The following is a 17699-nucleotide window of genomic DNA, read 5'->3' on the forward strand; positions in this document are numbered from 1 at the left end:
TACATTTCTGAAAATGCATATGTCAAAGATTTACAGCATCACTCTAAAAGTCCCATTACCTTGTCTTGCAAATTCTCCTTCCTTAGGATTATCCCTTCAGGGAAAGTTTTGATAGATATACTTATTTTAGATGCCAAGGAATTATTTAGAACTGAGTAAAATGCTGTGAATTTAAAAAAAAAACAAACAAAGAATAGTACCCATTCCCTGAGTTCATACCCCCAGTACACAAACACAACAACAAAATCCCACTTTATAGCTGGGCATCAATGGCTCACACCTATAAACCTAACTTCTCAGGAGGCTGAGATCTGAGGACTGCAGCTCAAAACCAGACCAATTAGAGAAGTCTATGAGGCTCTTATGTCCAATTAAACACAAAAATGCAGAGCAGGACTGTGGCTCAAGCAGTAAAAGGCCAACCTTGAGTTAACATGCAAAGGGACAGTGCAAGTTCAAGTCCCAGTACCCAACAGAAAAGAAAAAAAAAATCCCTGTGAATAAGTGCACTGGAAATCAGTGACAGCATTGTAGAGCAGAAATGACCCCTGAAAATTTACTCATTTCTTCTCATTTGATAGATGAAAAGGACCACTTTCTAAATAAAAAGTGACACAAAGGAGGGCACTGTGGAAGTTACTCTTGGCTTTTATAAGAAAATGCCTGCTAAAAAACTTCAGAAAAATTTATTTTTGACTCCCAACTTCAGAGGTTTCAGTCTGTGGTCTGCTGCTTTCACCACTTTGGGTCTGTGACAAAGCAGAACACACCCTGATGGTGGGAGCTTGGCTGTTCACCCATATCAGTCAAAACGCTCAAAAAAAAATAAATAAATAAGCAAGATAAGCAAGGAAGAGACCCAGAACTAAGAGACCAGGACCACCCACAGCTACCCACTTCCTCCAGTTAGGCCCCACCTTCCATAGCCTCTACCATATCCATGAATTGTTGTTCTTAATGTACTATGTTATCTCTCATCTCTTTTGCTGTCCCTTGGTTATCTCATATTGTTACAGTATCTCACTTTGTTACCTGATATATCAGATATATTTGTATTTGGTTATTTGAAATTGGATAGGGAAGGAGGGAAAACAAGATGAGGGGTGGGGGTGGGGGGGGAGGGAAATGGGGACCAAAACATGTGAAAGGGTATCAATGTATGGGAATTAATGCACCATCTATCTGGCAAATATCATGTAACCCTTCTACTAATCACAATAAAAAATATATGAAAAAAAAAACAAGAAGCAAAAACTGAAAACCACATCTCTCACACCTATTTTTGGATGAGATTTTACAAAATAAGATAGAAAAGAAAAAAAATAGTCCATTCAAATAGAGCCTATCAATACATTAATCTGTTGATAAGATGAAAGCCACTCTGATGCAAGTACTTTCCAAAAGCTTCATCTCTGACATTTTTTTTGCATTAGGGACCAAGCCTTCATTCAATACATGAGGCCGTTTGAGAAGCCAGTTCATATCCCTTTCCGAACAGCTGCCCAGCCTGTCACACTGCATCAAGGGGAAGTTTTCACTTGAAGAAGAATGGCAACAAAGAGTGATTAGAGGTTAGATATGAGATGGAATACACCATAGGTAGAGAAATGGAAGTACAACAATTAACACACTGACTGTCAAGTCATTATTGTAATTGTATCTCAATCCTAAGTGTTATTAATGCCATTTAAACTAATGGCATTTAACTTTAATGATGTAAGTTTGATATAATGATGATATACAACATCCTACTAATGGATCATACACACAGATATCCAGGCACTGAGACACTCATCACCTTTACAATTATTAATAATTTGGCTACGACCTGTGTTATGGTAGAAATGTCTCTTCACACTGACACCCAAAGGCTGATAGGCATCTCAAGCTACCCGTGGGCTTCAGAAAATATCAGGTGGATTTTTGTGTGTGTGTGTGTGTGTGTGTGTGTGTGTGTGTTCCAAAGTGAAAATATATGTAATGACAAATCTTTAAATCAACATTATTCCTTTAAAGCCCAAACACTCACATTCCACCCACACAACTCACACTGACAAAATCTGTGAACCTCCTGATGATCTGATGATCACTTTTGTTTTTTTTTTTTTGAAAGGAAACAGCTTTGGAAACATCCTAGTGAAAGCTGCTGATGGCTGCTGTAACTTATGTTCCCCGGGCATAGGGAAATACAGGTTGGTTCTCAGATAAAGGACAGAATCTCTACTCGGGTCTCTTCAAATGGCTTACAACACAAACCAATATTTCTCTGGCATAGAATTTTACTTGAGAGATGATGGGGCCAGTATTTTTCCCCTATGTCTTCTAGCAATAGGTTAAATACACATTTATGAAAACTGAAATTGGAACACAAACTGCATTTGCCACCAAGCTCATTTCAAATATGAGTTGTAACATTTTGATTTCATTATATTATTGAACAGAAAATAGAATGATTAAAAGAGGTAATAAGAAAGACAAGGTTTAGAAAATATTCAAGTAGAAATATTTTACTTCTAAGAATTTGTCTATATAATGCTATTAAAAAATAGACCTTAATCATGGCAACAGTAGCTCAGACCTATCATCCTAGCTTTTTGGGAAGCTGAGATCTGAAGTGAGAGTTGTAAGCCAGCCCTGGCAGGAAGATCTGTGATACAATTCATCTTCAACCAGTAAAAAAGCCAGAAATGGAACTGTGGGTCAATTAGTAAAACATCAGCCTTGGACACAAAACAAGTCTGGGATAGCACTCAGGTCTTGAGTTCAAGCCTCACAAATACTACAAACAATAAAATAATAATAAAAAGCAAATGAATAAAGTCTTAGAACTTACACTCTTACTTAGTGCTTTCACTTACAGTCTTAGTGCTTTCATTTCTTTCATATATATTTTTGCAGGTTTTCATCCGTTCCATAATTCATTTATTTATTCATTATTTAGTCCCAGTGCTGAATGCAGAATGCTGGACAAGTGCTTTACCCCTGGATAATGCTCCTGTTGTAATTCTCCTGATTTTTAGTTAGATATCACCTAGAAAATTCCTCAGATAATCTGTACCTGCCACTTGTTCCATATCACATTGTAAGTCTTTTTTTTTGGCCAGTCCTGGGCTTGAACTCAGGGGCTGAGCACTGTCCTTGAACTTTCTCAAAGCTAGAGCTCTACCATATGAACCACAGCACCACTTCTGGGTTTTTTTCTATGTATGTGGTACCAAAGAATCAAACCCAGGTCTTTGTGCACGCTGGGCAAGCACTCTACCACTAGGCCAAACTCCCAGGCCACACTGTAAATCTTTTATTCAATTCACAATTTTTTTCCTCCAACTACTCCTGACACATTTCCTTCTTTCTACCCATTCAAAGCTTTTTCTGTTCAAAACCACATGGAACATACCATGGTACAGACCAATAAGTCATGATGAGCATTTGAGTGAATTTTTACTCATGAATGTTTCTCTATATCAGTGCTTACACATCTACATGGTTTCCAATAGTAATGAGAGAGGAATTGCTTGATCTGTCAACTTTCCTATAATCAGCTTATCTGGTAATAAAGTTGAATTATGATATGCCTTCTAGTTCTAGTGTTCTATCTCTGTCTTGCTTTGGTTGATTTCTATGAATTTTCATTTTGTTGCCTGTTCAATATCAGAGTAGGTATAAAGAAACAAACATACTGATAGAAACTGGGAATGAGCTTTAAAAACAAGTACTGAAAAGAAACACTGCTGTAGGATTGTTACCCAGAAGTATGAGCCAGTGAAGCTGTAACAGCTCCTCAAGCCTACAGTTAAAAATGGTCTCAAGCTGGGTACCACTCCTCATGTCTATAATCCTAGCTGCTCAGGAGGCTGAAATCTGAGAATCAAGGTTCAAAGTCAGCCTGGACAGAAAAGTCCATGACACACTTACCTTCAAAAAATTACTCAGAAAAAGCCAGAAGTGGTACTGTAACTCAGATAAGAGAGCACTAGCTTTGAGCAAAAGAGGCTCAGGGATAGCTCCCAGGCCCAGAGTTCAAGCCACAGAACTAGAAAAATAAATAAATAAGCAAGCAAGCAAGCAAGCAAAAGCAAGCAAGCAAGCAAGTGGGGTGTGGTGGAAGTGGCTCATGCCTGTAATCCTAACTATTCAGGAGGCTGAGATTTGAGGATCAAGGTTCAAAGCCAACCCAGAACACAAAAAGACCTGAGACTCTTATCTCCAATTAACCTCTAAAAAAGGGGAAGTGGGGCTGTGGCTATAGGGGTAGGGCTGAAGAGCTCAGGGACTGAGCCCAGGCCAAATTCAAGCCCCCATCACCCACGAAAATAAATAAATGAATAAATAAATAAATAAATAAATAAATAAATAAATAAGGCCTCTACCAACAGTACATTGCAAAAAAAAATGGAAAAGAAATGAAATGGAAAGAGTACAAAAACTGAACACTCAGAAGAATATGTCGTGACAAAGTACTAAAGTACAGTGAGTGGGAAGGCAGAATATTTCCTCAAGGGAGAGGAATTTGTAGATGTTGATAATATTGGGGAATCAGAAGAAACTTTAGATTGTCCAGAATTAATTGAAGCATTTCTCAGTTCTCACACAGCTGGTAAAGAAAAGGATGATACAGAAAGAAAATTTTTATTGGATAATGAATCTGATGATAGCAAATCAAAGAAGAAGAGAGATCCTAGATCCCACACAAATAATGGTGCCACAGACAGCAATGGAGAATCAATGCTTCACATGAAATGAGAAGATTCAGGTAATACTGACTTGGTGTTGGCAAACAGAACAGGAAGTGTCCTCAGACTAATTGCCTGAGCACTGTCACTGAGCTGAAGAGCTCAAAGCTTACCAACCTGGCTACTGTAACTGCTTTTTATGAAGAGACTAACTTGGCATTATTGTCGAGAAGATAAGGCTCAAGAAATGCTTGCATTGTTTCTTATATATTTATGCATACATATAAAATCTGAGTCTACTTTCTTTTTTTTTTTTTTTGGTCTTGCCAGTGTGGGGCTTGAACTCAGGGCCTGGCCACTGTCCTTGAGCTTCTTTTGCTTAAGGATAACACTCTGTCACTGGAGCCATAGCACCACTTCCGGCTTTTTCTGTGTATGTGGAGCTGAGGAATCTAATCCCGGGCTTTATACATGCTAGCACTCTACCACTAAGCCAACTTTCCAGCCCATTAAAAAAATAAAAATGGTGTAAAACAAAACCTATAATCTTATGAAAATCAAGTTTGACATATTGGTTTTTAAAATAGTATCAGGGGCCTGGAATTTGGCCCAGTGGTAGAGTGCTTGCCTAGCATGCACAAAAACCTGGGTTCAATTTCTCAATACCACATACATAGATAGAAGCAAGAAGTGGTGCTATAGCCTAAGTAGTAGAGCTGTAGCCTTGAAAAAGTCCAAGGACAGTGCTCAGGCTCTGAGTTCAAGGTCCAGGACTGTCAAAAAATATTCCTTAAAATAGTATTGCGGGAATTGTTGCTATTTTTGTTCCCCTCAACAGCAGTAATTACTTTGAACAAATATTATGAAGTCTTTCTTATGTTGCTTCCTTTATGTGAAAAGCATATTTGATACCACAATATATTTCCTCTGTATTCTGGAACAGGTTTTTTTTAATATCAGGCCAATTTTTTTGTTCATTACTTAATCAGAAAAACTTGTTTTTAACTGCAATGTTCAAGAAGCATTCTGATTTTGTGTACGTGTGTGAACATAAAATACTTAAGACAGGAACCAGGAGCTAGTGGCTCATGCCTGATCCTAGATACTCAGGAGTCTGAGATCACAGTTCAAAGCCAGCGCAGGCATTAAAGTCTGTAGGACTTAACTACCAGGAAACAGAAAGTGGCACTGTGGTAGAGGGCTAGCTGTGATCTAAGATCTCAGGGACACTGCTTAGGCCCAGAGTTCAAACCCCATAACTGACAAAAAAACAAAAACAAAAACGCTTAGGTTTTTTTTTTTTTTATTGGTTTGGAGATTTTGCTTGTTTATAAGTATTGGACATCAGACCCAGAGCCTTGTATATGTTAGGCAAATGATATATCAGGGAGTTTACACTGCTAGCCCTTGGTTTTTCATTGCTGCTGCTTTGGGAAAGTGTCACTAGGCAGCTGAGGCTGGCCTTGACCTTACTAGGTATCCAGGCTGGCCTACAACTTTAGATCGTCCTGCCTCTGCCAGAGATATGCAAATATAATAGGTCTGCAAAATTTCTTCAAAGGGAAAATGTCATCATCGCTACTAACAAGTTCCCACACTCAGATGAGAAACTAAGACAAATCTTGATTTCTATTCATTAAAAATTTCAGTAGTGAGTCATTCCTTACAGAATATTGAGATGTGAATACTAATATCTCACAAACCATGAGATATCTAAGACTCAGCTCATAGAAATGTAAAATCACCTGGTTAGAGACTGAATATTTAGGACCTGCTGCTCTAAATGAATGAACAAAATTTCATAATTAGTGACCCACAGGCTTTTTCTGTGCCACAACTCATTCCTTCCAAGTAAATTCAATCTTTTCAGAATTGGGTTATGGGTTCTACAAAAGCTAGGAAAAAAAAAACTGTAGTAATCAGAATGTTACCCAACTGCTTCTTGTTTACTTTACTGCAAATAATGGAGAAAATAGTCGAGTTTTATATTCATTTTAAAAGAAATAGGTACCAAAGCAGAGTTAGAAAGTTATACTCACTTCCAGTATATAACAACCGTCTCCATTCCAGTATACATCACCTGTTATTTGTTTGATGAAGAATTAGATTAGAGGAGAATTTGTAGGTTCCAAACAAAGAAAGATAGGATGATAAAAATGCTAATTATCATGTTTTGAACAGTACATTTTACCTGTATACATGCCGAATTATCACATGGTACCTGCTAAATATATATAATGCTCATATATAAATCAAATATTTAATATCAAACTGTCAATCAAATTATTGTTTAAAATAGAAATTGCTGATACATAAATACCTTCCAGATAGTCTAAGAATGTAGAACACTACAACTGGGAGGAGTGCTATAAAACACTCTTAAAGTTGTTTTTTTTTTCCTGGTTTTAGAGGGGCTTTTATCTTGTCTTGTTATACTTTGACTTTGTTTTATTTTATTTTGTATTTTGCCAACACCTGAGCCCTCTGGCATCACTAGGGTGTGCTTGTTTGGATAGTGTTCTACCACTTAAACCATGCCTACCGTCTGGATTTTTATGGGTTTATTGGAGTTGGAATCTTATTTACTCTCTGCTCCAACTAGCCAGGTCTGAGACTGCTGAGTAGCTAGTATTACAGAAATGACCCACTAGTTAGCTAGCTTCCAGCCTTCCTCTTGGAACTGCATTTTCCTTATGCTTATCAAAATATTGAGTAGATATTAAAAGCTTTACACATCATTTTGACATAATAAGTTTACAGAAACAAGTATGTATGGAGCAAACACTGACAGTCATGAGGAGAGAAAACACTGAGTAAGGTGAAAGGACAGGAGACTTGGTGGATACTGGTGGTATTAGCTATTCAGGAGGCTGAAACCTGAGGATCATAGTTCAAAGTCTTGAAAGCCAGTCTATGCAAGAAAATTTGTGATGGACTAGGAGTGCAGCCTAGCGGTAGAATGCTTGCCTAACATGCACAAAGCTCTGGGTTCAATTTTTCCATACCACATACACAGAAAAATCCAGAAGTAATTTTGGGGCTCAAGTAGAAGAGGGCTACCCTTGAAAAAGCTCAAGAACAGTACACAAACCCTGAGTTCAAGCCCCAGGATGGACAGAAAAAGAAAAAGAAAGTCTGTGAGACACCTATCTCTAATTAACCACCAACAAGCCAGAAGTGGATATAGGGCTTGCTTTGAACAAAGAACCTCATGCAAAGGGCCCAGGCCCTGAGTTTAAGCCCCAGGACCAGCACAGAAGGAAGGAAAGAAGGAAGGAAGGAAGGAAGGAAGGAAGGAAGGAAGGAAGGAAGGAAGGAAGGAAGGAAGGAAGGAAGGAAGGAAGGAAGGACAAAACAGAAGAGAGGAGCTGGGAGTGTAGCCTAGTGGTAGAGTGCTTGCATTGCATGCACAAAGCCCTGGGTGGTACTGTGGCTCAAGTAGTAGAATGTTAGCCTTGAGAAAGCTCAAGGACAGTGCTCAGGCCCTGAGCTCAAGCACAAGATTGGCAAAAAAAAATAAAAGAAAGAGAAGGGGGGAGGGGGAGGAGAAGGGGGAGGGGGAGAGGAGAGAGAGAGGAGAAGGAGAAGGGAGGGAGAGGGAGAAAGAGAGGGAGAGGGAGAGGGAGAAGGAGAGGGAGAGGGAGAAGGAGAAAAGAAGGAAAAAAAGAGGATCTCAGGCAAATACAAGTGGTAAACTACAATCTTCTACCCACCCATTGCAGCAACAGTAGTGTAAGCTGTGAGAAGCATCCACATCCCAAGGGAACACTGCTCTGGATTCTTTTTTTAAACTTTTGTTCTACCTCTTCTTTAACTACAGATTCAGTTTCAATCCTAAACTCCAGACCACTGTTAAATGAACAGAAATTAAGTAGAGAGAGTAGAGTAGATTAAAGGAGTACTGAAGAGAGCTTAGAAAAGCCTTGTACTTAACAAAACTCTGATCTGGGGCAAACTGTTCAAATTCTGGGAAGGCCAGTTTCCTCTTTATTACAAGAAATTAATGAAATGCAGACACAAGATGAATAATTATATCAAAATAAAATTCAAAATTAAGAATGGTCTTGTGAATTATCTATCACTTTTAAGCAGTTGTTTGTCCAAGTGAAAACTGACATTGGTTTGCCTGGGTTTCTACCTGTACTAAAACCAAAAACAACCTCTTATATTTCAATCTACGTTACACTGGCTTGTAAAAGAAGGACAATACTGAAAATCAAAATCTTGAACTCCTAACATCTAGAACCTATAGATGGTATCACCTGGATGCCTGTGAGAAATGCAGACCCTCAACCCCTCCTCCCCCAGATCCCTCAATCAGAAGGCACATTTTAACTGACTTGTGATTCAAATGCATATTAACATTTGAAAGGCACTGATTTGTAAATTCCCATCATCACCAGCTTCATAACCCATGATCATTTGGTTTCCCATACAGTTGGCAGGTTTATTAAATTAAATTCAAATGAAGACCATAACTACAAAATAAATGCCTTCCAAACAAACTCTAAGCAACTACCATAAACGTTTATACAGGCAAATCTTAAACATAGTGAGATGCACAATTTAAATCTACAAGATAGTCCAATCCTATGCAACACTTTATAAAGAACTTGGCCAACCTTAGGCTCTTGAATAAAGAAGGACTACTAGATTTGCACTAAATGAATCCATAATTGATTTCACTTAGAAATTAAGACTTTGGAACATACATAAAAAACTGCTAGTGGTACCCAATGCTACGGATATGGTATTGGAAATATAAATACAACTACATAGACATGAAAATCATTGACTCTATAGACATGTTTTATTACATAGATTGATACGTATCTATGACATACAAACCCTCAGCTTAATTTTAATTACGTTCTAAAATCTAAGTGCCAGTGATTGTATATAGAGATTCCCTTCTTGAATGTTTGTTAAATATGTCATTTGAAATATTATATAAAAATGATGTCAATAAATTATTTAATAAAAAAGAGAGAGATGAGGGAGAGTTTTACAAATATGTACACCTTTCCAGTATCAAGATAAATGACTCTTGTGACATCAAATAATACAAGTCACAACTGTGTTTATTTGATGGTAGTTCCAGAGTTCTGCTGTCATCAGCACTTGGTTATGTCACTAGGGCTGAGGCTCAAGGTCCAATGATGACCTAATAGCTGATAATGATTTAGTTATGTTCTGACATGATTACTGGTATATCATCTACAATAGTTTTATTATGACAGTAAAATAAAGAAATAATCATCTAAAAAAAACTGCTGGTGACTCATGTCTGTAATGGTAGCTCCTCAGGAAGCTGAGATCTGAGAACTATGGTGCCAAATCAGTCCAGGAAAGAAGGAAAGTTCGTGAGATTTTTATCTCCAATTAACCACTAAAAAGCAGAAAGTGGAGCTGTGGCTCAAGTAGTACAGTACTACCCTTGAGCAAAAGAATGAGCTCAGGGCTAGTGCCCTGTCCCTGAGTTCAAGCCCCAGAACTTACACATTTATTTACACATACAAAAATACACACATACACACATGCATACATGCACACAAGCACACACACATACACACACACACAAGGGCATTAAAATACTATATAAATTTATCTTCAGGATATGATATGAGGAACATATGATACACAAAGGAATTTCATGTTTACGCTTGGGTTCCATTCTAGGCTGACTCATGGGTATGTAAAATACTAAAAAACATTACAAAATAAAAACATTCTTCATGAAGGATATCCAATTATATGTATTTGCTGATAGCTTTCATGTCAGTGTCATAAAAACAACCCTTATATTTTTATGACTGAATTCCAGTTTTGTGGAGTGGGGGCAAGGCAGAGAGTAGAAGCAGGTTGAGCAGGAAACACTTGGCACACACTGCACCACAAACATTCACTCTCAACAGAAAACTCTAAAAGCCGAGTATAGTCAGCAGTAGATTTTAGATAATACCGCCCAAACGGAATACATTAACATCCGCCTAATTCTGAAAATTATCTACGCACAGCATGTGTATGCACACAATACAGCCATACGAAGCAATGTGGCACAAACAATTAAAAGTGCTTTTCAAAGTGGAAATGCAAAATACAACGAATATCTATTTTCTATAAATGAATCGAGCCATCTGCCTCTTGCAAAAGCAGCAGCAGGAGGACCCAAAACAGCAGAAACAGCAGCCTCTGGTGTTAACAATCTATTCTCAAATCTCTTGCTCCACATTTCCCCAGCAAACAAGGCTAAAAATACAAGACATGCAACAAATAGTCTCCGAGGATCTGCCATTCTATGGATGGCATAGTCAACCAGAATAATATTTTCTGTTGAAATTCAAAACTGAAACAAAAAGCAAGCTATCATTGGAATCTGGCATTCAACATTTTAAGTATGAATCCAATCCTAAAGTATTATAGGATGAACCATGAGTAGGTAGTTATTTTCATATAGAGTAAGTGTCCCTTAGATTTATCTGGGAAGGTTTACAGATATAAATGACTCTAAAATCCTTTATAATTCTTGAAAATTATAAAGATGCCTTTTCATATTTTTGTGAAAAAAGTACATAGGTCCACTTACTTTCAACAGACTTTAGAAAGCTGTCTTTGTTGTGTACTATGCAAGCTCCATATACTAAATCTAATGGTTTTACTTATATTTTTCACCCCTGGATGCCCCACTTTTATTGAGCAATGAGATAAAGAATTCCACTTACCTTATCCTTTATGGGGCTATCATAAAGGTTAAATAAGTCAACCAAAGTAAAACATTTAGAATAATGAATGGCACTTGCTGACTACAATAATTCTTTTCCAAATCAAACTTCAAAATTTTCACTGCTTTTAAGAAGGAAGCATAATATAAACAGTTGTAAAGGTTGGCAGTTGTTAGGTCAGTGGTGCTTCCTTAGGAAACAAAGGAGAAAGCAGGTATCTTCACCTAAACTCTGTGACTTAGGATGACAAAAGAAAAGTTTCAATTTCTGTTCTGTTAGTTCAGAATAAGAAGATAAAAACGATAACATTGCAGATTAAATGATAAATGCCAGTCTATCTCCTTAAAGGGTACCTTGGAGAAAGTCTGGATATCTCTCTTTGGATTTGATTATTACACACATGCCCTGGTTATGTAGACTATTTTTTTAAGTCACAGGAGGGGACGGGATATAACATACACTCTTACCTCCTGAAAGACAGACACCTTCACCATTAAAACTGGCACTGTCTTGACTTGGTTATTATATTTGATAAAAGAAAAAAGATAAAAGTCAGGTTTATAATTCATTAGGAAAAGAAGAGCAAAAGGTTAGTTCCCTTCAGGAAGACAGTCAGATCTACAGCCTGACAGATTTGGTCCAAGTCCAAGAAATCAAAAAGAATCCTCCAGCATCATGGGTTTCTTCATCCCAGAGAGGCCCACAGATTGGTTACTCCAAGAGGAGGACATTGAAAAGGAGTGACAAGTGTTGCCATTACAGGGCCAATTCAAAACAAATGAGCCACTCTTGCCACCTAAGAGGCTAAGCATTTCTTCAGCAGAACACTGTCTCAGGAAAAGAAGGTTCTCTGGGGATGCTGAAGGGAAGAGACAGCCCATGGCTTTGTCCTACGAGAAGTCAGAAATGTTAAGATAATGGGACAGGATAAAGAGAGGGAGAAGAAAGGTCCCTACTAACATTCATTAAGGAGAAAATGAGCACTGTATTAGAACAGTGAGAAGTGCAAAGGTAAGTGGATTTAAGTATGTGCTCATTATGTGACCCTAGAATGACTAAAAAAATAAATACGATTTCTCTTGCCATCCACGTATTTTGCCAGTTATTGTGAGAACTATTTCATTGTCCAGGAAATTGTTGTTGTTGTTGCTTTTGTCGGTTGTGACACTTGACCTTTGAGCTTGGCACTGTCCCTGAGCCATTTTTTTGCTCAAGGCTAGGACTGTCTCACTTAAGGCACAGCACCACTTCCAGTTTTCTGGTAGTTAATTGGAGTCTCACGGACTTTTGTGCTTGGGATGGTTTTTAACCATGATCCTCAGATCTCAGGTTCCTAAGTAGCTAGGATTACAGGGGTGAGCCACTGGCACCCAGCCAGGAAATTATTAAGCAAGGAATACTGTAAATATCTAAGGATATATTCCTCATTGTTTTTAATGACTACAGTATCTTATGTCTTCTATCAAGTATGGAAATCACAGTGAGATCAACAATACCACTCTATTTTCCCCCAGAACAAAAACAAACCAAAATGACAAGATGTGGATTCAATTACTATGTGATAAGTCACAAACATCTCTAAAACAACATTAATTTGGGAAGTGTTAAAACATATAATAACCCTGACACCAAAGAGTCTTCCTTATACTGCAGCAGAGGCAGGAATAAAATTCTGAAGAGGCATTGATTCGAAAAGCATAAAACAAAATGGCACTCTTGGGGCCTCTATCACTTTTGACACATACTCTATCCCCTTGCTGTGTATATTTAAAGTCAATCATCTGAAATTGTCCTCTGGTTTTAAAAGGCTTTTGCAACAAGAGAAAGAAAATTTAGGAAAGCAGAACCATCATCATGGAAACAGACATGTGACAAATACTGTAAAGAAAACATCACTGAAGTATTAAATATTCTCATGCTGTCTAAGCACAATTCTGCATTTCCTGGTAGTCAAGAAAGGTAGACCAGTTTGGATCAATTGACAAGAAGAATCACTGATGGGCTAAGGAGATATAGCTCAGTGGAGGAGCCCTTGTCTACCATGTTAAAGAATCTTAGTTAGGAAATACATCGCAAAACAAAAAAGAAAAAAGAAAGAAAGGGAACATCCTGGAGAACAAAAACTAGTTACTTGAATAAAAAGAAATCACCTAGGGCCAACCCACATAGTACAGTAAATCTTCTAAGCAAAGATGCCAAGTGAATATACCTCATCCTGTTTTCAATGAGCAGGTACCTTCCAAGCAAGAGAAAACTTGAGTCACCTGGAAACATGCCCTTTGGTCTGAGAACTTTATTTGAAAACTTTAATTTTCCCACCAGTCCAAGCCTCGGTACGATGTGGATTCACAACTATTGCAGACTACATCTCAAGGAATCTCTTACAGCCACTAAAAAGGTTAAGTGACTTCATGTCCCAGAAAGTTAAGATATGACAAGGGAAAGACCAGTCAGACTTACTGCTCCACTCTGTGTATCTTGAGCATTAGTATGATCTGTGCAAGACATTTGTTGTAAATAAGCCTGCAGAATGTGCTCTGTGTTTTGCAAGAGACCTTTAAGGAACAGCTTGCAGACAAGAGGTGCTAGCCTTCCTTTCGCAGCCAGCAAAACTCTATCCAAGAGGCTTTTCACATGTGCCCAGCTCTTATTTCTAGCTGGCTTTAAGACAACTCCACCAACTAAATATCAAGGGTCAGAATTAGCCCTATTCCACACCAAAAAAGTGGAAACTCAGACATTCATATCCACATTTAGGAGTGAGGAGGGAAAAGGAGCCCACTCTTCCCTTCACAACAGTGGATTGTAAACATTCAGAGCTGACTTTGCAATGAGACCATAGCCCCTTCTCTGTAGTAAATTAAATGGCTGAAGCTTGTGCTTCTTAAAGCAGCAAGGAAAAGAAGCAAGCTTCGCTGTAGCAAGTGGAGTCAAGAAGCTCATTTTCAAACCTCTCCTGTTTGTTTTTTTTTTTAAAGGCTATCCCATTTGTTAAAAATTAAACTTTTTAGGAAATGAAATGCAAATAGGAACAGGGCAGAGTAAAACGGAAAGCCTCTATCCATCTTTTTTTTTCCCCATTCCTTCCCATGCTCTACTACTTACTGCTTTTAACACACCATTAGCTTTTATTAAAAACAAAATGGGATTATACAGGATCTTTTGTGATCGTTCTCAATCTTTTCCATCGTCTTCGGGCTACTAGAATATATTCAGGAGACAGCAGAGCAAAAGGTGAGGTGGTTCCCTCAGTTCCACCCCTTGACACACAAGCATTAGGTACATGGCTTAATGAAATTACATCTGCTAAGCCTAGTGGACTGCACACCGCTAAGGAGATAGAAAAAAAAAAGGGGGGGAGGCAGAAAAGAGGAGCTTCCCGACTACTTCAAAGGTGAAGCCACAGTACTAGAGTGATCCTACACCCCTCAAAAAAAAAAAAAAGTGCTGTGATCATCTTGAGAACAAGTCGGTGGCATTTATCTTTAAATTGCTGTCGACTGCTCTCTCATTCAAGGTGGAGCTGAAACCAGTTGCAAAATTTTACTCTTGGAGGGCAGAGGATGCGGGGAAGACGGGGTGTGCGCTTCCAAGGGGAGGAGCAGCGGCGATTCTCCCGCAGCCCAGCGGGGTCCCCGATTCCTAGCCAGAGCCAGCGCAGGGTAGGAAAAAGAGGCGTGGGGTGAGCAGCCCGGGCCAACCTTCTCCCGGCCGGGCTGCAGGCGCAGTTAAATCCGGAGGGCGCGCGCGGCTCTCCCCGGGCCGGGAGACGCCGGGCGAGGGCCGCCCCAGGGGCATCGAGCTCGGCGCAGGGCGCGCAGAGCCGGGCCTGGACGCTGCTCCCCGAGGGTGGAGGACGCCGGACGCTGCCGGAGCCCACCCGCCGGCCCGTTTCCTTAGGAACTCCGCGACCGCACTCTGAGCGCCCACCCACGAGCGATCGCGCCTCGGGAGGAAGTGGAGAGGCCCGGGGAGGGCGCGGACGGAGTAGGATGGGCTACCACAAGCTGCTGCCTTTGGGGAGGGCTGGGGGGGGAGGATGGTGCTGTAGAAGAGAGTGAAAGGGTGGGGGCCCGGGTCACAGCAACCTGTAGGATTGCGGCGGGTCGCAAACTCGGGTGGCAAGGCAGTTGGTCCCCGCGCAGGTAGGTCCTGACTCGACTCCCACCCGGTCCGGCTCTGCGCGGAGCGGGGCCGGGCGCGAGCGGGGCGGGCACGGCCACGGGAGCGCGTCCCGCCGGGTCTCCCCACGCTCCCGTCCCTCGCCCGGATCTCCGACCCGGCCAGCGCTTACCTCGGGCCGCCGCAGCCCCCGCCGCCCAGAAGCACAGCCCCAGCCACGGGAGCCACCGGCGCGCCCCGCCGCCGTCTCCGGCCGCCGCCGAAGTCCCCATGCTCCTCGCCCGGCTCCGGGGTCCCGCTGGTCTCCCACGTCTCCCGCGAGCCCGGCAGAGGCTCGGCGACGCCGAGGTGAGTGCGTCCAGGGGTTTCTGGAGAGTGACTGCCCCACGGCCGCTCCCTAAAGCGGCGGGGCAGGGCGCGCGGAGCCGCCACTGCACGGGCGCCCAGTCCGAGAGCGCAGCCCCATAGCCTCCCTCGGCGTGATGACCACGGCCGCCGCCGGAGACAACAGCCGTCCCCGCTGCGCCGTTCGCAGCCCAGCTCGAGACTCCGGCAGCGCCGGACTAGCTAGTGGAGACGCGAGTCCGCATCGCTAATGAGACCCCAGCGGCAGCCCTGGCTCCGCCCCTCCGAGCGGCAGCCAATGAGCAGGAGAGGGGCGGGGATAGGGGCGTGGCGATGCGGGTCTCGTGGGGCGGTGCCGGGAGGGAGGCGCAGGTGTGCCCGCCGTGGGTTGAGAGTGAAGGCTCCTCCATTCCGCAAATAGTCCCGGCTAAGGGAGGCGAGCGCCCGCCTGGAGACAGGCCGGGAAGCCAGTGCGGTGGGAGAAGGCCTAGCACGCCGATCGGAGAGCTGTGGACCTCGTGGTTGCTCTCTGTGTGTTCAGATGCTTCCCTGAGAGCACTGTGCTTGCTTCACTTTGTGAGCCCTTTTCAAAGTTCTGCCTCTCCTACTTCCACTGTTTACCATCACAACAGCACTCCCGGAAAGAAGAAAAATAAATAATAATAGAAAAAAAAAAACTGAAACAAGTGCCTAGGTGGGAAACCTAACAGCAGAACGATTCCTTGACTGCAACTGTGCTCATTAAGCCTGCATGGGAATAAAGAAGTGGAGAATTGCATTTGCACAAGTTTTCCTCTGCCCATGCTCAACACTGATAGGAGCACTCTCAGGAGCCTGAGATCTGAGGATCAGTTCCAGGGTAAGGTGAGGTAATTGCGCTAACTGGCTTTCTTCTGAGGAGAAAAGCAGCAATAGGCCTGTGGATATTTCTCTGATAGCCCTCTCTTGAGAGTCACTAGCCATGGATGTGAAAATCAGTGCAAGGAGCCCTTCCTGTTTCCTCCAGTACAGTATTCTTCCAGCTCAATTCAAATGTTCAGGCCAACAAAAGCAAGCCCCAGGGAATGGATGTTTTGAAGCAAAGACTGATTTGGGGCCCCGAAAAAGAATTGACCAAAATCTCTTTTGAATCTTAGTAAATGAGGGTTTTGTCCTTTTCCTCTAAGAAGGTGAATTGAGAATTAATCTACCAAATATGCTTTTCCTGTCTCCAGGAAAATAGTTCTTTATTCCCTGGCTTTCCTTATTCTTCAAGACAATGTGGCAGTTGTGTTAAAAAATGACTACTCCTAAGAAAAGAAGGGAGTTTATGTTTCCAAGATCATTTTTAAGTCATTCTACTGTCCCCACAGGGTGCAAAAGTAAGATCCATTTTATTTTGAGAATGAATCTAAGAAATAGATAAGCTAATTATAAATAAATGATTTAAGTAAAATTACAATGTTAAGTGAACAAGAAGGAAGAAACCTTCAATTTTAAATGAGTCCTGTGCTCACCAAATTGTTCTTTTATCCATATATGTTGAAATAACTAAAGTCTGCAAAGCTAGTATCACATCCCTCTTAGCTGATGAAGAAAACCAGATTGGGTTTAGAAGTGAATTGCCCAAGGCATGTTAGTAAGTGACTGATCAAGATTGATGCCCAAATTCAGGTAATTTCAACCTTGATGAAGGCCAAGGTAATGTCCATCCAGTAAAGTTTTGTACTTCATCCTCCTCTGAATTATTTAGCAATTGACTTGGGATAAGTTGCACTTTTAGTATTGCCCCACATATTATATACCTAGAATCAATTATACAGCTTATATTAATTATGTTGTGCTGATGTATAGACCT

The 17699-nt window shown here is 40.9% G+C and overlaps 1 protein-coding gene across 4 annotated transcripts in view; it reads right to left on the reverse strand.

The window, feature by feature from the left end:
• Unc5d (unc-5 netrin receptor D) overlaps positions 1-16042 on the reverse strand; it is a 559209-nt gene extending 543167 nt beyond the window's left edge. For all 4 annotated transcript variants that reach the window (XM_090353935.1, XM_090353934.1, XM_090353933.1 and 1 more), the window contains exon 1: positions 15690-16042. In XM_090353935.1, the coding sequence (XP_090210061.1) occupies positions 15690-15789 (100 nt within the window). In that variant the 5' untranslated portion in view covers positions 15790-16042. The remainder of the gene's footprint in view (positions 1-15689) is intronic.
• Positions 16043-17699: the final 1657 nt, after the last annotated feature.

This window comes from Megascapheus bottae, chromosome 20 (assembly GCF_031878675.1).
Source record: "Megascapheus bottae isolate mThoBot1 chromosome 20, mThoBot2.hap1, whole genome shotgun sequence".
NCBI classification, from domain to species: Eukaryota; Metazoa; Chordata; class Mammalia; order Rodentia; family Geomyidae; genus Megascapheus; species Megascapheus bottae.